Source organism: Acanthopagrus latus, chromosome 11 (assembly GCF_904848185.1).
Source record: "Acanthopagrus latus isolate v.2019 chromosome 11, fAcaLat1.1, whole genome shotgun sequence".
NCBI classification, from domain to species: domain Eukaryota; kingdom Metazoa; phylum Chordata; class Actinopteri; order Spariformes; family Sparidae; genus Acanthopagrus; species Acanthopagrus latus.
In genome coordinates this window covers 27,599,277-27,627,209 of record NC_051049.1, presented here as the reverse complement: position 1 = coordinate 27,627,209, position 27,933 = coordinate 27,599,277, and the positions used below count along the sequence as shown (strand labels likewise).

At 40.6% G+C, this 27,933-nt stretch overlaps 1 protein-coding gene across 3 annotated transcripts in view; it reads right to left on the bottom strand.

Moving 5' to 3' along the window:
* Positions 1-27,933, bottom strand: part of LOC119028313 (carboxyl-terminal PDZ ligand of neuronal nitric oxide synthase protein-like) — a 192,802-nt gene that overhangs the window by 49,376 nt on the left and 115,493 nt on the right. For 2 of the 3 annotated variants that reach the window (XM_037114147.1, XM_037114149.1), the window contains exons 6-8: positions 22,905-23,046; positions 17,938-18,155; positions 1,504-1,665 (exon numbers count right to left, since the gene is read on the bottom strand). In XM_037114147.1, the coding sequence (XP_036970042.1) occupies positions 1,504-1,665; positions 17,938-18,155; positions 22,905-23,046 (522 nt within the window). The remainder of the gene's footprint in view (positions 1-1,503; positions 1,666-17,937; positions 18,156-22,904; positions 23,047-27,933) is intronic. The other variant, XM_037114148.1, reaches the window with a different exon arrangement.

The window sequence follows — 27,933 nt, the reverse complement described above, 5'->3', positions numbered from 1 at the left end:
TTAAGTGTGTGGGACGTGTTTTGGGTCAGGAGTGTGCATGCATGCAAGATGTCGGGGTATGTCGAGTTGCGCGATTGCAGTGTGTGGTCTTTCGCAAGCAGGTTGACAAACTGTGTGTGTGCATGTGTTCAGGCCGCTTATAAGCCTGGAGCCATGGCTGTCACCCATCACTTCTCAAACTGCAGCCACTCAAGCTGGGTGATTGATGTCTGCTGGGTGCACTGTATTAACTTTTTTTTTTTTTTCCAGATCCAGATTGGATTGCAGGCGGGTATTTCACTCTTTCTCTCTGTCAGTCATCACTGAATGTTTCCAACTGATCACATGTTCCTTTTTCACAGTTGGTGTGGCCAGTGAATGCAATGAATACCAAAATTATTTACTGGTCCATACTTTACTAACCAAAGGCTTTTCATTCCTAACCCTCCCCTTGAGTGAATGGCTTTGGATTTTGTGTGCTCAGGGATGATGGCAAATTATTTTCCTTCATGAATCTCTTTTTTGTTTGTGAGTGTTGACAAGAGGAAATGTACACAATTCACACCATTGAAAACTGATCTGAGGTGTCTGTGTGTTTAACTGGACTGGTGTCTAGTATATTACAGTGCAAGAAGAAATATGTAATGGATAATTCTACTTGTATGTACCATTTTTCTGCTTTCACTTTCACTTAGTTTTCTCAAAAATCCTTTCCCTCATGAAAGTGCATATTCAGAGTTTAGAAGGATTTAACATACCCAGTAATGAAACTGGTAGATGCGGCATTAATATAAAATTTAATCCAAACAAGCATGTCTTTCATTTCATCCCAGTGTATATTCTGGGTTGTATTACATTAGTTGATGTACAAAGTGTAAACCATTTTTTTTTACCTTCTGGCTAATGTCTGCAATACCATTAGCATACATTCAACTGCCGTAAAGCACATGAGAATACATCTATTTTCTTTTCCTTTGAATTATTATCATTCTTGTGTCTCTCAGCTTTTTGCCTTTTCATTGATCTTAAAACTGCCTCCACAAGCTGCTGCCATGACAGACTTCTGTGCCATGGACGCAGAGCACACATGAAGGCATCAGCAGTGCTGCCCTCATTATTCTTCTGACTTCAAATTCATCTGTATAATTTCAGAAAAACAAAAGTAGCCAGGGCAACTGTTCCCAAGGCAACATATACCACAACAAGTACCACTCGTTCTGGTAATGACACCACACCACAGGTAGGAATCTGAATTGTGATATCACTGAAAACAGCGGGTTCATGATACAAATAAAGAAATTAAACACATCTCTTACCCTCAGATATACAGGTACATATAGATATATATTCATATACTGTTTGGTCTAATATTTATTATTACTTGGCTCTGATTTGATTAGCCTTGTTCTCCTGCCGGCGATCCAAATGAAACAACTGTTCATACAGTTGAAATTGGTTCATACATTCAACATGAACCAAAAATTTCAAAGGAAAAAAAGAGTGTTGAGTGTGTGAGAGGTTCACCTGTGCTACAGCCACTTGTGTCTGCTGCTGCTGCTGCTGGAGCTGCTGTTGAAGCAGCTGGATCTGGTGGTGGATGGACAGGGGAGCACTCTGTGGCAGCGTGGCTGATGCAGGGAGCAGCATCCTGGGACTGGACATCATCAGAGAGGCCTCCTCTGAAGGCTGAGCAAGAGAGTAGAACTCAGTAAAACTCACAAACAACAGCTTGGCAGAAGCTTACTGCTGCCTTGAAAGAAAGATTCTTACACAATCTAACATTTTATTTTACTTATATTTATCTATATATTTTGCACACTTTTCAATAAGGATGACACTGATATTTGTCTGATTTTAAGTAAACAACAATAACAACTATGGCATCAGTTTCCACAACTCCCTAAAAAGTTTCAAAGTTGAGGATGCAAATACACACAACAAAAGAAAAAAAATGACTAATGAATACATAAATACAATCAGGACAAGCAGCAGCATCAATGCTATGCCTTAGAGAACAAGTCATCATCAAAACAAGAATCAGAATGTGAGATGTTGAATTGCTGATTAGTTGCACCAGAGTGAGATGAGAATGCAGATCAGCGACACTGAAACGCTCCACTCCAACAATAATGAGCTGTGGGACCACGCTCTCCTCCATCTAATGCTATCAAGCATCCTAATTGTTTCAAGGCTCTGCTAACCGGTCACACATTGTGCCCACTCTATCATTCCACCAGTCACAAACATTTGTTGTTATGCAGATTTGGCGCCTTAATCACACGGTGGGTTAAATACAGCATTAGACACATATGGTATTTGAGGGTAATTATGAACTCCAAGCAATGGACATCTAAAAGTGGGTAAAAAAAACAAGTGTGTCTGACACCTCTCTGTTTCCAAGCCAACACTGTGGCTTTGCCCAAATGTTTCTCCTCAATCACATCCTCAGAATGGCCCATAAAAAAGAGGAGCACTGCTGGTATAGAGAAGAAGACGCTCTCCCACCACTGCTGGGGCCAGGATTCAATCCACACATGAGATGCATCTTTTAGTTTGTTGTCGTATGATGGACATGTTCAATGTTGGGACACCAGTGGACAATCCCTGCCATATTGCAGATAAGGGTGGGACCTTGGGACTCAATGCCATCCAGCAAGTGACTGACAGAGGTTGAAAATCCATCTTCAACATGGATGTTTTGTTCAGACAGCAGGCAAATGAAATTTGCTTCTCAAATCAGATCTTCAGTATAACTGAAACACATCTGTAGAAATCCAATCATATTGTCAAAAATCATATTTAATGTGTTTATTCTAAAATCAATCTTGATATGCCATGTTTTGGTCAAATGAAAAAGAGCTCATTATGTAATAGAAAACCAATTTGATTCAGGAATCATGGAGATTGGACAAAATAGTCATAGATGTACATCATAATTATTTAACAATGTCAATAATGTTGGCAAGTTTTTACATTTTACAAACAAGAAGTATTCAAATACCGGAGGCATACAACTGTGACAGTTAAGTGTTCCTGAGCTGTGGCATTGAAACATGGCCAGACTATTTCTTTGCAGCATATTATGATGTCACAGTGAAGTTGACCTTTGACCGTTCAAGTCTAAAATGCTATAACATTATTTTAACATCATATCAGGCATTTGTGAAAGAGTGTTGTTATGATCATCATACAAATTGTTGAGCAATGGCCAAAAATTTGTTTGTTTTTCAAATGTTTTTCAGTGACCCTTGACTGCTGTATTCTAATAATTTCATCATTGGGTCCCATTGTGACACATTTGAAGAATTTCACTCAGTGTATTTCTTAGATATGGCATTCATGAGAATCAAATCAGTTCATCCTTGAGGCATAGTGGAAATTTGTTCCAAATTTAAAAAAAAAATCTGTTTCTGAAATATTGTGTTCATGAAAAAGGGGTACCATGAGATTCAAATAACCTTAACTGTTGAACTTTAGTCAGCAAAATCTGAAAGTTCATCCTTTAGTCTAAGTGGACATTGGTACCAAATATGTACCGAATTCCCTTATGGCACTGTTAGAACAATGGGCTGAACAGAAGCTCCATTGTTGAGGTCCAGTTAACAACCCGAAAACATTAACACCTCCTGCCAAAGCTTTGCTAGCACTAAGGCATCAAAACATATTTCTGAAGTGAAATGAAATGTGCATTGCTTGCTTGAGACACACTTATTGATTTCTGCTGGTGTCGTCTCTGATTTCCTGCTTTTTCCAGCTTGCATTATTCAGATCCACAAAAACTACCTACTGGATTTTGAGCATTTCTGAAAACTGTTTCATGGCTGCCAAGTCTGAACTGCTAGGTTCCTGACTGAATCCAAACTAACCAGACTGTCACATCGCTAAGAAGAACGCAAGGTGCTTTAAAGTGACTGGATGTCGCGTCGCCGTATGGGCTTGGCAAATAAGTCGACACCTGATTAAATTGAACTTGAACCTGCCTTAAGGACTCCATGCCAAAATTTTTCACCATCTGTCTCTCCTTAAGCACCTTCTGGTGACACACAGACAACGACGAACACACACATACACACTCAGTCCATGAGAGGAATGTATGAGTGATGGTCTGTCTGAGCTGGATCTTTTAGGTTAATGAGAGGAAATTATCCAGGTTGACAAGTTGTCCTGGGCCATCACATAATGGATAGCAAGGCAGAAATCAGTGTGTGTGTGTGTGTGTGTGTGTGTGTGTGCGTGTGTGTCCATGCTTAAAAAGAAAAGAGCAAACTTGTTGGGTAAACTTGTTGGCAAACACTCCTTAAAATCACGTACGATCTCATAAAAAGTAACTAACTTAACTTGAGGTGCGTCTTTAGAAAGAAACACATCATTCACCTATAGTTCTCAGAAGCTTCTTGCACACACAGAACTAAGACTCAGTCTGTACACAGTGTTAGTGTGTTGACTCTGAAACCATCAGTCATGTCTAGCTGACAGGAAAGGTTCAGTAACTGGAGGGGTGAATAAAATAATTCAGAGGAGGAAAGATGTTTAATCATCTATGACTGGAACTGGATAGAAAACAACACAAAATAATGCAAAAAAAGTGTTTTTTAGAAAAAAACTGACATTAAATATGGTTGTATTACATCAAGGGTATTTCTAATACCACTGGTGGTCACAAATCCTGCCATGCCGCTTTAGCAAAACTTTAAGAAATAGCCAAAAATGTACAAAGAGCCAATAAAACAGCATGGTAGCTGTGAACATTTTCCCATTTGGGCCAAACGCAAGTCTTTACCTTGTTTGACCTTTAATTATAGCATCCCCTTCAGCCAATCACTGTATTTTCAAAAACTGTCCAAACTGTTATGAAAATTGAAAGGCTGCGTGACGCCTGGAGTGTGGAAGAGCAAGCTTGCGGCATATGAAGCAATGTCATAAGGGATGTTTAACAGGGTGGGAAAATGCGGGCATCTGAGGTGCTCAGCGGATGAAGATTACTGAGAAACACCACATGTGTAATCTTTTGGCCGTGGGTAATGGGAAATAAAAACTTCATTCATGGAAGAAAAAAAAAATGCCTCAGTAGTGATGAGATCTATTATTTTGCAATGTTGGTTAACTGTGAAATGCCATGCTGGGCAGATGAGCACATTAACTCAGATGATGGATGGATGGAAATTATTCTCAGTGATCAATTTTCAGTTTGAGAGACAAAAAATAGTGTGAATCCAAAATGGCTGCTTACAAATATGCCCACGCACTCTCTTTCACACACTATTCAAGCAGTTTGATGAGTTAGGGCTTGCATATTCAAACACAGCTGAAGCCTCTATGTACTGTGTTTACTGTACTGAATGAGAAAAAAAACAATCCATCCCTCTGAATCCTAAATGTGTTTACCACAGTCAAAGCCAATTACAGAAGACAGCAGAGTAGAATACTCAAAGCGAGCGGGGGAGTTAAAGAGGATGAAGAAAAACGGCCCACCACTGGAATTCCTCATGATAACGGCTGGAGTCTGGCCCGCCAGAGGGAAGTTCAGCTATTACCATCTAATTCCCACACATACACATGCTAATACAGGTTCTTAGCAGGCAGCTGGAATCTACATTTATCTTTTAGCCTTTGGTTATACTCACTGAGGGACAGAATAAGGTGAGGAAGAGACCAGGGAAGAAAAAGAGAAAGGGACAGAGAGGACGAGGAAAGATAGATGACACAGGATGGAGGAAGTCTTTACTTCTCTTCCTCCAGCTGTGATTACACTAGCTGCTCTGTGTCTGTCAAACAGACTGTCACCTCCCACACACACACACACACACACACACACACACACACACACACACACACACACACACACACACACACACACACACACACACACACACACACACACACACACACACACGCTGGATGCAGAGGTAATAAAACACTATGAGGTTAGACAGTGTCTGGCTTCCTTAACTGCTGACAGCCTTTGCTGCAGATTTATAACTTTATCAAGGGCTCTTGAGAAAAAGCCCCAGAGATCACTCTATGGTGGCACTGACTGTGAGATCAGATCTACCATCAATTGTTATAGTCATTACGTAGGAGTAAAAGTAGTAGAAAGGATTTTGTCAAGTGAATAGTGCATGTTCAAACTGAGCTTTGGGTTAAATTTCCCTGTTATTCGACAGTTACAAGAATATTCCCCCACCATGTGTGACACTGTAATACTGACTTAGGTTTAATACAGGGAAACCAAACGATGATCTCAGTGATAGCAGCCGGTACTGCTGACACCTTGAGATTTGTGACATCAACTCGTGCCCATGTATTACATAACATGAAATTCAGGGAGGTTTTCCATACTGTAGTCAAAGCTCAGCAGCAATATGCTGACCCATTTAGGATGCTTACATGCATCAAAATAAAACCACCTTACAGTAATCAATATTTCAAATGAGATGCTTGTAGTGATGAACCCACTGCCTTTCAGTCAGTCTTCACACATGTTCACCTTAAAAAGAAAAACACCCAGCTCAGCATTCAATTCCATCTTTTCAATGAAACTGATTGTCAGTCTTCCTCACTAACAGACGCCAGACAGTCCAGACTGGCAATCATACCTCCTCTACTTTGGTGCTCAACACAGGAGCAATATCTGCACCTGTAAAACACATTTTTTCTGTGCCTTCGCATTATCTTAGCTGCCATTGTTGCTCTTTCCCTCCAGCCACTGCTGTTGTCCAAGTTATTCTAAATGCCATTCTTGTTTCCACAGCTAATGGTTACCTCGTTAATTCTTAATGATGCCATGCGGTCACACACTTGCTGGCATTAATTTTAATGTCCGTGTAATTAAAGCTGTTGTTCTTGCTGGGTGTCCCTAGCACTGAGAATGCTGTTGGTTTTGAGTCAGTTTAATGTGGTTAACTAGCTGCTGTGATAGAAAAAAATCAGGACACTGGGCCTGTAGCCCAGGACTGTGATCTGGTAAGCTATCATATGGACTTGATCTTTAGGATGGCTTTCTCTAGTGTTGTTTGAGCTGGGGCATTCAAGTATTTATAGGTTTAATCAGCACTGATCCAGAACCACATACTGCATTTCACAGTCTAGCATAAATATGTTCTTGAACCTCAATGTTTAAATCACAGATCTTCTCATAAAATGAATATGAATGTGAAAAGTGAATATGTTTGGAGATATGAACTCATGGGATTGTTTTAAATCTTCGTACTGGTCTTCGTAAAATGCAAAGTTCTTCTTGGAAACCTTCAGTGATGTGAGTCAAGTAGCATTCATATGGATGCCACTTGACGCACACCACCCATTGAAAGATGACCAAGAACACCCCCTCATGGCAAGGGCACTCCCTGATGGCAACAATCCACCTCAGCAGGAGAATAAGCCCTACAACACTGCATAAACTGCTCAGCAATGACCCAAGGAATGTGTCCTAAAGGTGGTGACCCGACCTCCAAGTTGCCAGATCCTAATCAGACTGAGCATCTGTGAGATATGCCAGACAGAGTAGGTCAAATCCATGGAGCCCCCACCATGGATCAGACTTGGCTCAGGTGCTACACAGTTTGGATACAGGACCTCTAAGGCTGCCCTAGTGGTGGTTCTTTTGATTACTGTTGGTTCTGCTCACTGACCCACCACCATTGGGATGTGCCCTTGCCATAATATTCATGTACTTCTGTAACAGTGTTTGGATGGGTGGTGCATGTCAAGTGGCTCCCACATGAAGACCAGGACCCAGCAGGACTCAGCAGAACATTTAATCAATGTTATTCATTTCACCCGTTAGTGGCCGATCAGTCAGTGTATGAAGTGCAAAGTTACAAAATCATATTCATACTTTCCTGTCAAGTGAATACAAACACTTGATGCCATGGGTGCTGTTCTGCACTGGAGCATTCAGTGCTACCATTGGCGGCTGGAAGCTATAGAGCAGCAATCATGTGTATAAAAGTGGCACTTTTGTATATACATCTTCTGGTGAGCAAGACATTAGTCTTTAATAGAAAATCTCATTTTCTATTGGAACACATTTTTTATGATTTTACAGCCCCCTAATGCCCTTTATTCTCCAGCTTATAGTTTGCTAAGAGGATTTCCTGCTATCCTGAGTGGATCTGTGAAATTCATGAATATACACTCCTGGATCTGGGCTTATTCTAATCATAATTTAGGGATAACCATAATTTAGGGATGAGTAACTATGTTTTATGTTCTGAAGATCTCCTTTACTGTCACAGCAGCTGTGTGTGTGTGTACTTGGGAATTAGCAGGTGTGAATTTGTTTGTGAGACTGGAAATTAAACTGTATGCTTGTTCAAATAGAAGCCTTCTTTTTCCAACTAAATCCAGAGCTCAAGGCACAAAGAAATGACATTTTACATTTGTAATAAGATGTAATTTGTGTTGAAACAAGATGTTGAGACTGGAAAATGTGTGACTGCCTAATTGCGTCAAACTTATTTGCATGCCTACTAGTTTTTTCCAGGCCCTAAAAGAAGTTTGTCAGTCTGGGTGTGTGAGTGCCTCATAACTGTCTCGAACACTGGCTGGCACACAGTCAGCTTCGGAAAAATATAATAAATTTCAGCACAAAACTCAGGCTGATGGTGTGGAAAGTCAAGTGATGGAGGTACCAAAAGAGAAAGAGAGAGGGGAGAAACAAGCCCATGTGTGGAAGCAAAAGTGGCAACCATTTCAACCACTCCCTCGACATATCTGTGTTGACTTTCATGAAAACAAAGGTCAGGCTAATTCAAACTTGCAAAAATCCTAATCTGTCCTGGATTGACTCAACTCTTTAGATGAAAAGGTCACTGTTTTTAAAGTTTTTATGGGGCTAGGCTCCTTGTGGTTTGGTATCAGCTGGCAACGCCAAGGAAAACATTCCCATGAGCAAGGTGCAGGTTGAAACCGCCAACTTTTCCAAATATGCATGAATGAAAGCATACATGTGGGCGGAAACACACGGGGCAAAACAACCCAGGTGCCTGAATGAATGTTGGCCCAGTAACTAAGCAAACGTGATTTACAGAATTGTGCTGTGTCTGAGCTGGGCAAGAAGGATGCTGTAATGCTTGAAAACCAAACCCTCAGACTGCAAGGCTATCAAGAGCAGAGACCCCAGCAGGGATAAACTCTGATTTCATCCCTCCCATTTAGATAGTTCAACTTATAGAGTTAACAGTAAGTGGACAGTTGAGAGGCTGATTTTAATTACCTGCTTGCGTGTAGAGAGTCTTGAAAAGAAACGTCTCTGTCCTATTGAGGCCCGGGAAAAAAAGGCCAGGTGTAAGTGTTTATGGGTGGGTGTGCGTGTGTGTGTGTGTGTGTGTGTGTGTGTGTCCCTGAGGCAAAGAAGTTGGAGAGTTTAGGCAGAGAAGTGGATGAAAGGATGGAGACCAGAGAGAGAGGGACTAAAGGCTTTGGGGCAGTTGTGACCAGACTGGGTGCCCTTTTTAAGATATTTTCCTCAACTTCAAAAACCATAAGAAAAACCTACATTCAATAACCTTTCTGTCTTAGAGTCTAAGAACATGCAAATATGTTAGACGTCTTCTATTGCACTCAAACGTGTCTTCTGAATCTTCCTGCAACTGCATCTATTCTAAAAGAACGGCTGTGTAATGGGCGTCAAAGCATCCATTTCCAAGTCACAGAAACAGGAAAACAGTGATTTCTACCATTTTATGTTTGACTTCACATTCACTTCACACCTTCTACCTCTGTCTTCACATCATCATCACCTGCCCTAAGGCCAGGTGAGTAATCTTAGGTGTGAAAGCTGCATTCAGGTTATTTACAGTCTTACTGGATAAAGGCAAAACCTGAGCTGTAACAGAAAGGACATCATATATTTCCATATTAATGTTTTAAAGTGTTTTATAGTGATGCAGTACATTCCTAGAATTTTGATGTCAGTTTTCTCTTTGCATATCCACCCATCCATCCATTATCTGAAACCGCTTATTGACCTGATGGCGGGGTACACCCTGGATAAGTCTCCAGTTCATCACAGGGCTGGCATATAGGGACTAACAACCATTCACGCTCACATTCACACCTACAGACAATTTAGAGTAACTGATTAACCTTACAGTCTTGCATGTCTTTGGATTGTGGGGGGAGGCTGGAGTCCCAGGAGAGAACCCTTTGCATATCGACTGCTCACAGTTCATATTGACACAACTATTCCCAATTCACGTCTCTCCAAAATCAGGGTTTTGGCTGAATGTTTGAAAAAATAGTGACACATTTAGATTTTACATTTACATTTAGGGCAATTGCAGCAGATGTTTTTGTCCAAAGCAATTTAGAATAATTCAGTCCATAGGCTGCATGGATGGATTATGAGTCACATGCAGAGGTTTAAAAAAAACTGCCTTTCTCCTACATAGGACCACATGCGCAAAATTCATCTTTCATTCTGTTAATCACTTCAGTGATATCATGCAAATGCACGAAAAGGCTCAGGTTCACAGATCCAGCTGCAGACTGACACTCACTCCAGGGGTGATACTACAGCAAATACAACAGCAAATACAGTAAAGTATACAATATATAAATATTGTTGTACAATCGTCGAAAGCAACTTGAGATTAAGAGTCCCATTTCTTTAAGAGATGGTCTGCTGTTCTATTTTAAATTGCTTTACTCATCATTAGAGCACTGATACTACATTTTTGTGCCCAATGCCAATACCAATATTAGGGAGTAATCAATTCTGATATGGATATATCAGCCCATAGACACACTCCCTCAAATGAGGTGATCGAACAGCTGTGACAAAGATACTTATGTAAAGAAAGCAGAATATTTAACACTTGAACAATAAACACTGAAACAATTAACTTCACTGCATTCTAATCTCTAAACAAAAGGTTTTCATAGAGGTGACCATATTTTTGACAGGCCAAAATCTCTGCTAATTGTGCTGCATTTTCATCACAATGTCGTCCCAGTACGCTGTACAGCTCGCTGAAATCAATCAACCGCCTCCAAATTATGCAAAATACTACTGCTAGAGTTCACAAGAAAAATATGATCACATTTCTCCTGCTCTTGCCTCACTGCACTGATTACCCCTGGTTCTTAGAAGTGATCTTTTTTTTATGGTATCAATCATTTTGAAATCACTCCTGCTCATATCAATGACCTTGTAACCTTATATTCTCCTGCTCGCTGCAGATCAGCTGATCAGCTGCTACTACCGGGACCCAGGGCGGGGTTTCAGGCAAAAGGTGGGTAGGCCTTTGCTGTAAGGCCTCCACAAGTATGGAATAATCTTCTGTTGAGAATCAAGCAAGCTACCAAAGAATCCTCCTTTCGAACTTATATTTATGAATTTGTGTATTTTCTTGTTTATGCTCTTAGTCTAATGTCTTTTTTAATGTTAGTATTTATTGTCAATATATCATTCTGTAACTGAGCTGTGTATTTTTTTTAATTTTTTTTAATTAAAAAAGTACTATATAAATGAAGTTGATTATTATTCTTATCACTGCTGTAATATTAGAGCAAGACTAAACAAAAACACAATATATGAGAAGACAACTTTCACGTCTTATTTACAGCTGACCTGTTGTAAACTAACTGCTCTCAGTCTCATTAAACAGAGGACCTTACTCAGGGGCCTTCTGACCTATCTGGCCCCGTGGCCATTGCCTGTCGTGTCCCATCAGTAATCCATCCATGTCAGGTCATGCTTGTCATTTCAACTCTAAAATAAAGCACATTAATGATGGTACGAGAGAAAAAAAGAAAACGAGTGCCTTTCAGTGGAGTGCTGCCTGTAGGGCTACACTTGTGGATCAGAGTGTTTACACCTGCCTGACATTATCTGAGAGTGGGCCACAGGCAAAACCTCTATCAAAGCGTGGGGTTGTACGGCCTCACTTTAAAGCAAACACGAGCATCTGAATATGCATACACATTCCCCTTCTCCCTCCATCTTCAGTTTAGCTAAAATACTGCACTGATCTCTTTGCTTACAAACATATGATAGAGATGGATTCTGATTCAGGGTTTGAAATCATCTCGACATCAGTTTCACGCACAGTCTGATATTCTTCTTCTTTTTTTTCTTTTGTTCTGCACGGCTCTCACTTTTTATTGAAACCACCAGTGGACATCTGTCTCTGTCGAAAACAAAAGCGCAGCCTCTGGAAATGTGTAAAATGCAGTTATCTCTAAACTGTGACTTTTGTCTGTCCAATTTGTCTTTTAGTAATACTTTCTCTGATGCAAGCCCTTTGAAAGTAAACGTCCCGACTCAACCTCATGGCCACAAAGCCCATGGTAGGACTGATGTGTGCTCCCGGAGTCCTCCGGGATCGTTTGAACGCAGGGCGCCGAGGGATTTGTCAGTCTTACGGGAGCTGACAGGAAGAGAATGAACTTTAACACTCGCAGGCTGCTTTCCCTTTCATGAGCTTCCAGAGAAACCCTGTAGTGAATCAAATCCCTCTGCTCCGAGGAAATACACACAGCCGTGGAATAAAAATGCATCCACATGTGCTCCAACGTAAATGCACACACATCTAATTCAATGTTACCTTCCCCCACTTGTCCCTGAACATTCCCATTTAATCCGTCAAGCAGTTAAGAGTGACAAATGTGTTGAATAATTCCATGTACGTCAAGGAGCAGCAACACAAACTGTAACACACACTTCTTCCAATGACCTGAGAATAGAGGTCGTTGCTGAGAGCTCGTTGTCTCAGTGATTTCATGCTGTGTTGCTTTCAATCAGGGCATGTAATAAAAAGTCTCATAACTGTAACGTTAATGGGACCCAAGGACTGTAAAACAGATGAATGGCTTGGTTTTGTAACTCTGAGTTAGGACCCAAAATGCTCCACTGTGTCTCCATGTGGTAAGTTAACAGGTATGTTGGAGCCTGAGGTGACATAACGTTCTCATTTAGATGCTGATGAAAAGTTTCATAAACTCTGGCCTGGAGTGTTGCCTAACAGCTTGTCTGTTTAATTATTTATCATTAATTGACACTGCTTGAGGAGCCACCTAATTACCCAGAGTTAACTACAGATCAGGGCTTTTGGTGCAAAGGGGAGTATTTGACACTTTTAGTGGCAAGGTGAAAAAGAACACGAAGGACAAAAACACTTTTCCTTTGAATTACTTTTGGTTCCTGAGACCATCTGACCAGAAGGGAGCATCAGTAATGCAAGCTTGCTCCTATGCTCCTTGATGATAATTGCTTGGCTGAAACAAGTTTGGCTAATGCTGAGACTTTGCACAAAAAGTTGGCAACTTTTCAGGCCACAGCTTCTTTATGGCCAACTGATGAATCCTAGTGTATCGTTTATTTCTGACTAAAGAGCAGGCCACTTGCTTGAAACCACCAATCGTGATTGTTTTAATCATATTTTTGTTCTGTTAATTTAGGTGTACAACCCCTTCTCCAAAAACGTCTCTTCTCTTGTCCTTTTTGACGTAAGTATTATGTACAGTAAAAAGAAAAATATATTTAATGCTTTACCTCATCACCTTCATTGATTTTTATCACTAACAGCTTATTCTGAATGTGATGCCAGCAAAGCATTTCTAATGAGTTGGCACAGGAGCAACAAAAGACTGGGGATGTTGCGAAAACACCTGTTTCACAGGTAAAGATGTTAATTAACAGGCGAAGGTATCATGGTTTGGTATGAAAGAAGCATCCTCAAAAGGCTCAGTAGTTCACAAGTAAGGGCAAAGTTCAACATTACATTACTGCAGTACATGAGCACGAGAACACTGCATAACTGCTGTAGGTAAACACAGCTCATTGGTATACAATTGCTCTATCAAAAATGATTCCTGAAGACCTCTCGCTGGATTGTTTCCATCTAGCCTCAGTTTACTTCTTTGCTTTAAGTAGCCAAATAGCAATATAGAAATATGTGCTGGGACCCTGTTTCTAATGTTGCTGAAGTTTGGTGCTGTTCTGAGCATTATTTGTGGCTTTTTGATGGCAGTTTATACTTGGACCCATTTGCTGCAGTGTATTGCTGTTGTGCGGTCATTTCTGAGGATGCTAAAACTACGTAAGCTAGCGGTCCGCAAACTTAAAACTCTCGAGGGGGGGTCGTAGTCGGTGTCAAGGTGGATTAAACTTACACTGGAATATCCCTTTAAACAGAATAAGAGCCAATAAATAAATAGAATTCAGCTCAAAGCCAGCCTAAAAAGGAAGGTCTTGAGGTAACTCTTAAAAGTACCAACATTCTCCAGTGCCCTCCAGTCCTCTGGGAGGCTGTTCCACAAACATGAACCGTGGTGAAAGGCGGCCTGACCGTGAGTTTTTGTTCTCACTTTTGGAATAGTTAAAAGGCCATGACCAGAGGACCTGAGGGTTCTGGAGGGTTCATACGATAAAAGCAAATCTGATAAATAAGTTGGCCCAAGGCCATTAAGAGCTTTAAAAACTAACAAAATGAACTTAAAATCAATCCTGAAGCAGACAGGTAGCCAGTGCAGAGACTTTAAAATTGGTGTGTTGTGTGCTCTCTTTCTGGTCTTAGTCAACACCCATGCTGCAGAGTTTTGGAGCTGTTGTAGATGAGCTATGTTCTTTTTCGGGAGCCCAGTGTTCTGCTAAGAACACCCTGTTGAGGAAAGATTTTAGATGAACTCATTGACATAAAATATACTTTTTTTTTAATAAACTTTATCTAAAAGCATTTTCAATACAGTATGAACACTCTCTACGATGGCTCTGCCAAAACTGCATATATACAGAAGAATATGAAACTAATTAATCCAATATTGGACACCAAATGTTGTCAAGTATCTGGATCTTGTTTCTACGAGAGAAACTCAAATGTTCTAAATGCAGCACATTCACCCACTCTTCAATCCACATTTCATATGTTGGAGTGCAGTCTGACTTCCACATATGAACAATACATTTTTTTTGCCACCACAATAGCTACTGAAACAGCCCGGGTTTCATATTTTTTCCATTGGTAACACGCGTATGACACCTGAGACCGCAGCTAGAGGATCAGGTCGCCAGGCTTTCATAAAAGCTTTAGAGAAACACAGAAAACATTTTCACAGTAATTATATAGTTTTTGACATATCCAGAATGAATGTCAGTGTTCCCTCTGTCCCTTTACACCTGCTACAGAGATGCAACATGTCAGGAAAAATCTTATTCAATCTGGCTTTAGAACTGTATAACTGTACTATTGTTTTGATCAGTCTCATATTATGTCTGGAGTTGGTTGAACATTCATGCCAACTTTTGAGTCATTCCTCAATCATCAATTATCTCAAACCTGAGCTAAAGTTCCCACAACCGTTTAAGTGCAGTTGTACTGGCATCCATGTATCTTTATACCGTGAAATAAAAATAAGAAAATGCATCCTTGGATCAAATGTGTCGACGGTGTTAAGTGAATTATGGGGCCATATTTCCTCCAAGTTAACTTTTCCTTACACAATCTCGAATTTGCAAATATCTGTAAAATTTAGAGGTCGGGATATTACGTGTGCATTGGAGTTGCTCAAACAACATAAAATAACCAAGAGAGGTCTTATTATAGACGCCTTGTCCAATGACAACCAAGCAGGGCAATCACTTCATTCATTGGCTGTGCCCCTTTACCACCATGATACAGTGTTTAACAGGGTAGCCCAGTAGCAAGATTGAAGGTAAGGCAGGCAAAACCTCCATCATTTGTTTATTCATGAGATGTTTTCTTCGTTATTCGAAGCTCGAGCTTTTGTAGCTCTATGGAAAAGAGTAAAATGAAGGTGTCTAGTTGCTTAAAGTAAGAAAGAGTAATAAATAATGGAATGGCCTGAAAAATTTTAAGAAATCTTGGAAGAACTACCATTTTGATAGCATTGATTTTTCTGGCCATAGAGATAGGAGGGGTTTTCTAAAACTCCACATTTTTCCACAAGTTGATCTATGTTTTTCTGCCAATCCGCCAGTAGAAGATCTTCTGCCTTTTTTTTTTTTTTTGGATACAGAGGTGTAATAATCATATCATATCATCTTTCCACAACATGTGAAGCTATTGCGGGCATGTGTATGGGAACCAATTAACTTTTTTGCCAATTGATTGAAATCCTGAAAATGAAAAAAAAAACTGCTAATCAATGTTAGCAGTGGGGGTATTGATGTTTGGGGGTTTGTTAAACATGCAAATATCTCGTTGGCACAAAGGGAGAGGTGTTGGTGGATCGACATAAAAGTGTCAATAATACCTTAGCTGCCTGGAGGGGATATTGCAATTTCATTGATATACCCAGTGACAGTTAGATATTTTGCTTTAAGGAGACAAGGTTGAATCCTAAAACTATAAAAAAAAACATTCATTTCCCTGAATGGATAGTACATGGAAGAAAAAAAAATCATAAAAAAATACTTGAGGGCCATATTGAAGAAAAATATTTTGTTGGGCACAAAACAACACATGGAGCCAGTCCAAGTCCTCCCTCTATCCTCGTCCACTACTCTCCTGCTTCACTCAGCAAGGCCAGGCGGTGGGAAGTAATAAATAAAAACAGAATAAAATGATTATGATACACCATCGTTGCCAACTTGACGCAGAGCCCAAGGTTTCAAGCCAAAGAGCAGTGTAATAAACATCACCCTGCACCCCCTCTCTGCCCTCATCATGCAGTGTCGTCCTCCCACCGCTGCCTCTATCAGATAACACAATTACACCTCTGCATGCGATCGGAAAAATCGCAATAAGCTGTAACTACGACGCTGCTGCACCAGACAGCCGTGCTCACACACCTCCAGACAGGCGAGAGAGTATTTCTCTGGTTGTAAACAGACAGCTGGAGGTCTGTTTCTACACGCAAGAGAGCAGCAGACGGAGCTGTATCAAATCTCTAACACTATGTGGCCCAAGAAACACAAACACATCCACCGTATGACTGGCGTAGCACCATTGGAGCTCAGCTGCCAACATGCTGATGACAGCTTTTAAAAAGAAGGAGTTGGAGCTATTTCTATACTCATGCCGTACATTAGACAGACTTGGTGTTAACTTGATTTCACTGACTTTATTTCAAATAGGAGAGCCTCAAAGACATGAAACTAAACTTCTGTACACTTTAGACATCCGCTGTTACGCCCAGAGGTCAGCCTGATCTGAAGGGTGTGAACAGATACTTGATGCCCTTTTGTTGTACAGATATATTTTATGGAGGTCTTTTTCTGGATCTTTTTCCTCTTCCTTTGTTACAATCTATGGTTAGTGTCTAATCCCGTGGGCCACCAGGGCGCCGTTATTCTTTATTATTACGCCTTTCTTTCTAGACAGTGAGTGTAAGATGTGCTGCAATAAAGTAAGCCTCAAAATATTAACATGATGCTTCAAAAGCTGTCAATTCCAGTCAAGTGCCTGCAACCCAATCACCAGAATAATGTTTCTTCAAAGTTCAGTTATGTTTTTTTATGTTCAATGCTCCATTTTATGTTGTATCCGTGCTGTTCTTATCACCTGGCTAGTTTAAGGTACAAAAAAAAAATGACTTGCTTAGGGTTTAAGAAAGATAATGTTTAGGATTTATGGTTCAGTGCATTGTGATGAAAACTGTCCATCATCATTATTCCATTAATTGAGAAAATAATTAGTACATTAATCAAATAATGAAAATATGGAAAGAAAAGGACTGTGAACTAAGAACCAGTATTGGATCTTTCAGTGACAAGAATAACACATTAAACATATGGGCAAAGTTTTCAGCTGAAATATTTCAGACAGATGGCGGGCACGGTGCAACAAGCCAAACTCGGACACAACTGATGACCAAACTTGTAATATCTCATCCTTCTAACCTGAATTCTGAATTAGTACAGACACATTATTCATATTTTCTATTGTGTATCGTTTACTACATTTTATTTGTTAACAGCAATGTTGATAACCAAACATGATGACAGGTCAGGAGGAGATAGAACGTAACATGCGCATATTTGGGATGATTTACCTTGCTCTCGGAGTGGTTCTGCTCAGCTGTCTTGGCAGTGGCGTCCAGATCAGTCACTCCTCTGTTGAGGTTAGACTCCTCTGCTGCCGGCACCTGGCTCGCCTCCTCCGCATCTATATCTGTCTCCTCGGTGACAGACGCCGTCTTCTCAGCGCCAGTTAGCTCCCGAGCTGAGCCGAGGAAAGTACACACACATACAGGTGGATAAGCACGCACGCCTGCACACACACATGTGGGCATGAGCATGTACACAGGCACACATGGGTGGACACACATGAAAACATTCAGTTAAGACACATTATACACAGAAGCATAGCATACTCCAAGTATGACTGTGTGACCAATAAGTGTACAGTAAATTCATGGTCGAGCTGTTCAGCTGTACAACTTCGTCTTACAATGCCAACTGTGTATCATTATTGTTCATACATTATTAATGGAACAATCATGCCAAACTGGACACAGGGTATGTTTCCTCTGAAGCGGAGATCATTAAAGATGAAGAGCAGCACTTTTTCCTGTGTATGGCACAAAATCCATCCAGACTGCAACAAAACAGTTTATTAGAAGCACTGTGACTCGTTTCATCTGCCTCTTTCAATTTGTTGAATTGAACTGTGACATTGAAAATGGGTTCTTCTTGACTACACTGAGACATTTCTTTCACTTTCTATTCAGTCAAGATTAATTCTTAACTAAATTACATCATTGGCAAAGAAAACCATCCAATTAAGTTCAATAAAACACAGTCAAAAGCTGCTGTGCTTTGTCCCACAGCGAGACAGTGAAACTCTTGAATAAGAGTGTAGACTCCATGTATCGTCACATACACGGGACACACGGGACAGTAAGTCAGTCACCTAGATTTTAAAATATTCAGTCTAACCTCTAGCAAATGGTTGATTTAACTAAACAGGTTGTGCAAACCTTCTCAGAGTGATACACTTGGTTTTTGTTTGCCCTTTGGCAGTCTGAACTCTGTTCAATATTTTACTATTTCAAGTGCACTTGACTTTCCTCACCAGGCAAATCACCAGAACACAACTATAACTCTGTTTGTCACAGCTGTTGTATTTCCTCCTCTGAAGCCTGAAGTCGTTGGCTGTGCATCCTAACCTCTGCAGATTCAAAATGTACAACAGGGGAAATGTAGGTGTCAGTGTTCTAGTTAATAATTTACATGCATGTGATTTGTTTTCTTGTTCGACCACGGTTTTTGACAACCTCCCACTGGATTGAATTGCATTTGCTCCCAGGCAATGTGACTGAACTAAAAATATATAGCTGCACTTTGGAGCTACTGAGACCACACTGATTTCTACCAAGAACAGATGGAAGTGAAAGCTATTTTCTCAAGGTTGCCTCTCAAACTCCCTCTGACAGACGGTTTCATTTAGAAAGCAATCATTTTAAAAACATGAAAACTAATCAAATGAAGAAAGAATCATTGTGGTCATGATAACTCACTCTTATTTGCAAAATCAAAGGCACTCATTTCTGAAACAGCAATATCATAAAATACTGGGCTTTCTACAACATATCTGTAACGCAAGGTTGAAAGCTTTCCTTCTCACAGAACCAAACACTCTTCACTAATTGATCGCATGTTTGGTAGTGCCAATTTTAGGTGAAAACATTCAAAGTAAAAGTTTGAAATTTGGGGGGAATACGCTTATTTTATTTATTGCTGAGACTTACAAGCAAAGCTTATTATTTCTCTCATGCTTAGCATTGATACAGGAAGTGGGGGGATCAGCTAGCCTACCTTCAAAGATACAGTATGTAAAGAAATACATAGAGAATGATTTATGGTTTGACTGTGTATCCATCTGCCCAGCACCTCTGTGCACCCAACAAGCCGGACTCCAAACATGCCAAACTATTCCTTGAATCTCAAAAGTGAATAAAAGAAGCACTCAGCTAGAGACTCACAACTCCCAGGTATCCCTCAAACTATTTGGTTCTACAAAAGATAAAAACATTGTTTTTCTCGTGTTTTCCTGTAAAAAAGTGACGGGGCACTAGAGACCTGAGGTGTGTAGGAAAGCATACCGTCTGAAGTACTGTTGGTACACAAGCTTGACCATGCCTCGAGGGTACAAATAACAGCTTTTAAAATGAATTTGGGATCTCAAGGCTTCCAGAGACTTGGATAATGCCAGACGGGCCATTTCATTTTTATTTTTGAGTTTTAAAACAAGTGACAGTAAGTGCTGCTATGCTGTTTTGCTGTGAAGCTCCAGAAATGTTTTGCTGACAACGGAAATTCAGCCAACTTTCCATCAGCATGGGGGTTAATAGATAATGGCTGTCAAAAAGTGAATGAGTTAATCAATTACATCAAAACTGTCCAGTCATATAAAAAGTTTCATATGAACTTTTTTGAGTGTTAATTTCAATTCAAAAAGAAAACCCCATATGGCCTTTAATCTTGACCATAGATTCAGTGTTCATTGAATGACTACGTCACCACTATGTCTTATAATAACATGAACTATAATGATAACACTATTGTGTGTTTGGCATTACTCTCCATTTAGTGGGCTTCATTAGTTCTAGTGATGTCAGCCATGTTTCTACAGTTATTTGTTTGTTAAAAAGATTATGTTGTTCGTCTTATGTGGCATTATTCCGTGCAATTGTTCAAAAATGCAGCCTCTTCTGAGAGAACTTGCTCGGTCCTTTCTGCTGTTTCTCCTTTTCTTTGGACCCCCTGCTGCTCAACCCAGTTCCCCATCCTCTCTGCTCCTCTCTAATTCTCGTCTGCGTTTCATCTTTTCTTGCTCCTCTCTTCCTCCACTAACCCAAATGCCTTTTTCCCTCTAATATCCATCTCTTCTTCTCCCTCCTCCCCTACACTATCCGTGCTTTCTTCCAGCATTCTGTTTCTGTAATCCACCATCTCCCACTCTTCTATCCCTTCTCCTTTTATTTCCATGATAATTAGTTCTCCAGATAAGCTCATTGGCTGCCCGTGACGGCTCTTGTGTTGCTTAACACACCATGACAGCAATTGTGTGAGGGTGTGCGTACAGGCCTGAGTTTGTATGCATGTGGGGTCCTTTCGCTCTGTGTAAATGTACAGTTATAGAGCGTGGGTGATCTCTGGGCTCATCAGCATGTGAAAGACTGCTAGTCTCTGAAGGGCTGAAGGAGGATGTGGAGATAGCGCACCCCAGCCTGGTGGGGAGGGCGACCAGGCCCGGCTGCTGTAATGACTGGAACGATGCTGTGAAAGGGCTCAGATCATGGACTCTTCCAACTGCTGATTCCCCATGTCTGTCCTCTCAGACCCCACTCAGAGCCACGTGTCCCTGGGCTGCAGCGAAGCCCATCCTGTCCAGGCACGAGGCCACAGATAAAAGTAGCTCAGCCCACCAGTGTTGTTGTGCGGTGCCTTCTTTCTTTGGGTTGACTCATCCGTGACATTCACTCCAGCATCGCCCTCTCCTGCGTGCCAACTTGGGCACAATGCAGGCTGGAATGTGTATATGTGTGTGTGGAGTGTGTGTGCAGTACAATCTGTTTATGCCATCTGAAGACATACGACTGTGTTAGAAGTGTGTAGGTGTTTGTGTACGCTGGGAAAATGTGCTGCCAAGATTTCAGATCTTGCGTTATTTTTGGACTTTATATCCAATTTCCACCGTGTCCTTGCTGATACAGTATGATATCTTTCATTCCGTGACCTAAAAAAACATCCTATCCTAGTTTGTTTATCTAAATGTCCTCCAAAAATATAGGACTAGCTGCCGTTAGCAACACAGCTCAGTTAGTGGGCAGCTACAGTAAGTGGGATTAGGTGACTGGGTTATGCCATGACCAACAGCTCGGATCCCGGAGGGAGTCACCACTGCCAACAGTTGCCTCCAAGTAAACACTGCTGGACACTGAACTGGGATTGAACACTGCCTCTGACACCAACAGGGGTCAGTTTGAAGACAGGGGATATGGTACAGAGGTGATTTGCAGCATATATATATATATATATATATATATATATATATATATATATATATATATATATATATATATATATATATATATATATATATATATATATATATATATATATATATATATATATAGAATTCCAACACAGTCATGTACTCTGTCATGTATTATTATTATTATCATCATCATTTAAATTTGCATTGATTTGAACAGCCAAAGGTGTTTTTAACAAAACATTGTGAAAAGAGCTTACACTGCCAATGCTAGGCAGCTGACAATGAGCATGCGAGCAGATAAACACAAGCCTGACTTCACACATCGGCCACACGACCCTTCTTTTCTCCTCTCAGACACTTTATTTTACATTTCTACAGCTCCACCCAGATAAATCCTCAGCCTCTTCCATCAGCACACTCACTGCTACAGCACACTGAACTCTGAACATCAACTCTACATCAACTCCACCCACACGTCTGCCCATCTGTTCATGTTCTCGATTGTTGTCCTTGCCCTGCTTTACTTCTGACGAATCACCTTTTGAAACACAATATTACTTCTGGTCTGTGTATTGACCTCCCACGACTGACATGCCTCTCAGTGTTCAGTGATCCTCAAGGATTACCAGAACAACTCTGGATAAAAGGCATAACAAGAGATGAGGGTTAAAAATAACTCTCCTAGGAGAGAGTTTGTAGCTGCCTTTTATTCTTTTCATTTGGCACTGAATTCACTTCAGGAACCTTCAATGAGCTTCTACAAGGCTGCAACAGATACACAATTGATTAAACTGCAGCACTCTGACGTGAAACATTCACCCAACTCTCTCGGTGGGTCTTCTGACTCATCTTCTGTCACAAAGAAGTGAAACAACAGCGAACACAGATCACTGCAAACATATACCATGAATTTAAACAACTCAGGGGCAGCAGTGCTAAACATTCACCCACAACGCTTGCCGTCAAGAATGGAATGTTAAGTTTTATAGCAGGAGCATGTCGCGTGTGTTTGTGTACCTGCGACGGAGGATTCATTGCCGTTCTTCTCGCTGTGGCAGTCCTCCTGTCCGTCTGCATTCTGCTGTGTGTGCTGCAGACTCAGTTTGTGACACACTTCGAACGCCTGGCCGACGGTCCGAACAATACGCATGGCCTGGCTCTGTGGGTGGGGTGGGGAAGAGAAAGAAAGAAATGCAGTTAGTCTCAGAGCACAAATTGTAACCACTTTTGTGTTGCCATTTGGTTTAAAGGACTGATTCCTGGGCCATGTTTTAGACCAAATTTCAAACATGTTACTCATTATTGTGATTCTGTCTTTCCTAAGTTTGAGTTTCTGTGGGTGGCGCTCCTTTCTGTCGTTATCCTGCACCTGGGTATTGCAATCAAACCAGAGAAGTAAAGTCATCTCTCTTGGGCTGTTTCTTTGTTTTTTCTTTTTTTTTTTGTACTGATGTACTGAGCCTTTTTCAGGTGCAGACTAAATGCAGATTAGCCCAGGAGATGTGTATTTTGTATCGAAAATGCACAATAGGCAGGGAATGTGATTTAGAATGATATTTATAGGTTACAGTTCATTCAGTCTCACATACATTTTACACAATAAATCTCTCATAGAGGAGACTGTCTATGTTTACGGTCCAAACTCTCAATGTATTTTCCATCTTCCATCTGGATTGTTCCTTTGTCCTCAGGTGCAAAGATGTGGATGTGTCTGCTTATCTCCCCTTGTACTCTTTCTGCACTGCTCTGAAAAGGCAGGTCAAGTGAAACCATCTTTAGGGGACTTCTGTCAGCTATCAGCTCGCTCTTTTCTGACTTTTCACAGTAGAGAGATGCAGAGGCAGAAAATATTTCATTTCAAAGCACTGAGGCCTAGCCCTGGTACACCACTCTTCCTCAGCTGAATGAGCAGAACAGATGCAGCGTGGCCTAAAAGCCACAACAGAATCAAGACCCTGCCAGAGGGCAGGATCCTCTCTTGTCCCTGTTATCAACTCTGGACCGGTCTGAAGTCTATTCTCACAGAAGCTGCTATCTGCCCAGCAGTTCAGTTCAGTTCAATTCATTACACAACAATTATTTTCATGTTTCTATTAGCAGAAGTTGTGGGTGGTAGCAATAGAACAAGTCTACCCTGCCCCCTTTTTTTGTGACCTGTGGTGTTAAATATCCACATTTTGGGTTGGTAAAGAGTCGTGAGCAGCAGCAAAGTGAGAAAATAAGGAAATCCAAGCAGAAGGCTGCAGGGTCTCTGCAGATATGAGACACTAACACTCCCTATTCCTGTCCGTCACGTTACGTCTGCTGCGCTTGATATGACTGTCTTGAGATGTTGGGAAGGTATAATCTAAATTAGAAAGACAGATTGCAACTTCACCCATCTTTGGCTACAAACACTTGTCTTCTCTCCAGCCACAAGTGTTGATATCCTGAAACAGTTTAAATCGAGTTGTGCTGGCATCGAGAAAATATGAGATGGATTATTGTCACTTGAAAAGAAGATTGTTTTGAAGGAGACTCTACAAGAAACAGCAAAAATAAACAGCAAAAAAAAAAGCTTCTGTTGACTGAAAGAGCCACCAAGAGATCAAACTGAGAGATGTGCAACATCGAAGTTACAGAAGAATGGTGGTAAAAGTGGTGTTAACCTTTATTTTGCACTTAAGGCACTGAGATTGTGAGGGATGTTCATACCCCTGCAGGTAACTCTATTTTGTTGCCATCGTTCTATACTTTACTCTTGTCTCTACCTATTTTCTTCCTTCTCAGACCCTCTGCTCAGTTTCTCCTCCATCATCCATCAATCACTTCCCTGCCTCGCCCTCCTCTGTGGACCCTCTATTCATGTCTTTTCACCCCATGCTGGTCCTCAGCCTGACAGCAAACAGGTGTTTTTTGCCTCTGAAGATGTTTCCAGAGGCAGTTACACAGGGCGATGAGAGCAGATGCTGGTGTTTTTGAACACAGTGAACACACCAAAGGCTCAAGCTCCCCTGACTCATACAGAGACTGATTGGAAAACACACAATCAAACATGACGGATGCTTTGCAGAAAGTCTCTTTTCCTTCTTTCCTTATGTGAACCCGACTCCCTTTCTCAGTATGTCAGTTTGAATATTTGATTGAACCACAGTAAAAAAATCCAAAATGTAACTGTTCAATAACCTCAAAGCAGATAACTTAGAACTGGTACAGCTGATGAAAGAAATGTACCATTGATTTTTTTTCTCCAGCTGGAAAAACACCTGTCAGACCTATTTGGAATGATGAAAATAGGTGGTTCAAGATTCAGAGATCAAATTCACCCTGAGAATATTGCTGAAAAATATCAAATCAATACAAAACACAGCGGGAAAGTTTTTTAAAAAATGATACGATTAATATTCTGACACTGAACAGTAGCATGAAGGGTTAGGGGAGAAGTAGTGGAGGTTTTTTATGTATTATTTTCAGTAACGTTTTGGATCCAAAGCCTCACCAGTCTTTAATCTTTGGAACAGCAGGGAGTCTGTGAATCTAAGGAACATACAGAGGTCAGGCACATGTTCAGTATTTGGACCATATCAACTATACAGTGAAGTGCTTGTGTGAGAATATATTCAGAATATAGAGATCTTACAAATCAATCCTAAGAACACCTTGAAGTGCGCTAACTTAAGCACTGCAGTGATGTAAGCTCAGTGCTTTTGTTACAGTTAAATCTGCCAGCAGCGTTCTGTAGGTTTCATATACTCTTTGAGGAGACTGGAGAGCAATGTATTATTTAGGCCAAATTGTAATAAAAGCACATCAAAGCTGTTTTCTGGGACACAGAAAGCTTTGACCTTTGCGTCGGCCCTTAAATTACAGAGGACCGCTCTGGTTACTTTCTTTATGTGACTAGGAAATTAGATCAGAGACACTGATTACAAACCCACATTTCTTACCTGTGATAAAATCTGTGGGATAGTGTGCTTGATCTTGAGCACAGTTTCTTTCTTTGCTTTCTTGGACCAGAAGGACCATCATTTTTGTTCTGTTTGAACTGAATCAGGACAACATACTGGCAAAGCAGTTAAGCTGTAACCATAAGTGGCAACTGTGAAACTTTCTTCACAAGATAAACACCAACAACGATCATTTGATTAAACACTTAAAAAGACCAATGTTTACACTCTCCCCACACTTTTGACCCCTTGTTGCCATAATTACTGTCCTCTTTTGGTACTAAAAGAGAAAATAGCCAGCCAGGCCTCAGCCTTTTACTTGGTTTGGGCAATGTCCAAAATTTTATATTGTCCTGCCCAAATACTGTGATAGACTGTTAAATCATTGCTCTTCCCAATCTTGCCAGCTTTCCAAATATCGATGTGTGTTGCTTCAACTGCCAGGACAGCTATGCGTACATTTCATTTTCAAAATAAAAGTCTGAAGACAACATGACAACTATTCGATATTTTATATTGTGAAATGTATTGCATATGATAGCAAATATCACAACATTTGATAATATCTTATACTGGTCCAAGTCTACTTATCTGACCAGTATTTACGTTTCTTGTAAGGCAGCAACCTCTAGTGGCCATAGTAATTACTACAACAGCAAAGGACGAAGTCAAGTCTGGACTTTTGTCCATGAGATGAATGTTTTAGTCCAGTTTAGAGTCAGTGGTGGGTATTTCAAATTTATGGACATACTGAAGTTACATCAAGCACATTCGTAAGTGGTAAACCTACTTATTTAAACCCAAATCAAGACTTTCCAAAGCCTAATGAGGGAGTTTGAGTACCTAAACCCAAACTAATTGTGAGTGTATGATGAAGGTCTGGTACCGCTGTCGCTGGTACTCTGCAACAGTCTTGCTGTTTTGTAAATGGTGGTATATGTTGGCAACTGATTCAGCTGTTTGGGTATTATGGAGTGGAAATAGCTCGACTTTGTTTTACTATGACAAAACCTCACAGATCATCTTTAGACAGACAAATGCATTGTAGGAAAAAACACAGTCACCTCATTCACTTGAATCAGATAACTACACTGATTACTATGATGTCAAGGCTGTATTCATGTTGGTGACCTGGCAATATTTAGAATGAAAATTAATGAGAACCACTGGTTTCTATTTGCTTGTTAAGTGTTAATTTGGAGCAGTCTTATGGGTCGTTCTAGAAGCCAAAGAGCCTGTTTGGCTGTTTTCTATACGACTTATTGGCAACTGCTCCCATTAATCCTTTACAAATGTGCCTTGTCAGAGTCTTCAAAGTTATTTACACCTTTGTCGAATGGATAGTTCGTTCCAAGACACTAATCTTTTTCACTTACCTTACTTTTTATCAGGACAGCTTTCCTGTATCTAAACATTTCATGACCTGAGCCAATTCTCCAGTGGATCTACAATTTTGGCGGCTGACAAGACTGCGAGGAGATTTGTCACTCAACTGCAAAGGCTGTATATATCCAGCTGCAATGATAAGAAATAGTTGTTAAGCTGGACATTTGTCACCATCTCCGTCTAGGTCTCTTTCTGTGTCTGTTGTTCTGCCCATCACTTCAGCTCTCTGTTATTTCAACTGAATAAATCTTCCACCTCTGTATCCATGTGTTAGGTCTATCTCTTCTCTCTTGTTATATATCATGCTGCCAGTGAGCTAGTAGAATATTTTCCTTTAGCGGGCATAGTCAAAATCATTGTACATTATTCATCGCAGATTACCCACAGAGATTTAGCAGTGTTTCCACTGTCCTCTTGGAAGTTTTAGCATGAGCAAATATAGGCGGCAGAAGGGAATACAAAGCAATTTAGGAAAAAGCAGGGTACACAATGAGAGGATGGCAGGGGAGTTACCTCTAATTAAAGCCTTTATGTCTTTCTGCTATACTGATGAGCTCATTCATTCTGTGTTTACATCTCCTCACAACTCACAAATCCATTATTCAGTGTAGACAAGATATCTGTAGTGTAGAACAGAAGAGTTATATTTAGGGAGTTGTTCCAGCAACTCCCTGACCACCAGCTAACTACTCTAATCATTAGGGCACAGCCTGGCCTGATGTCCATCAAACACT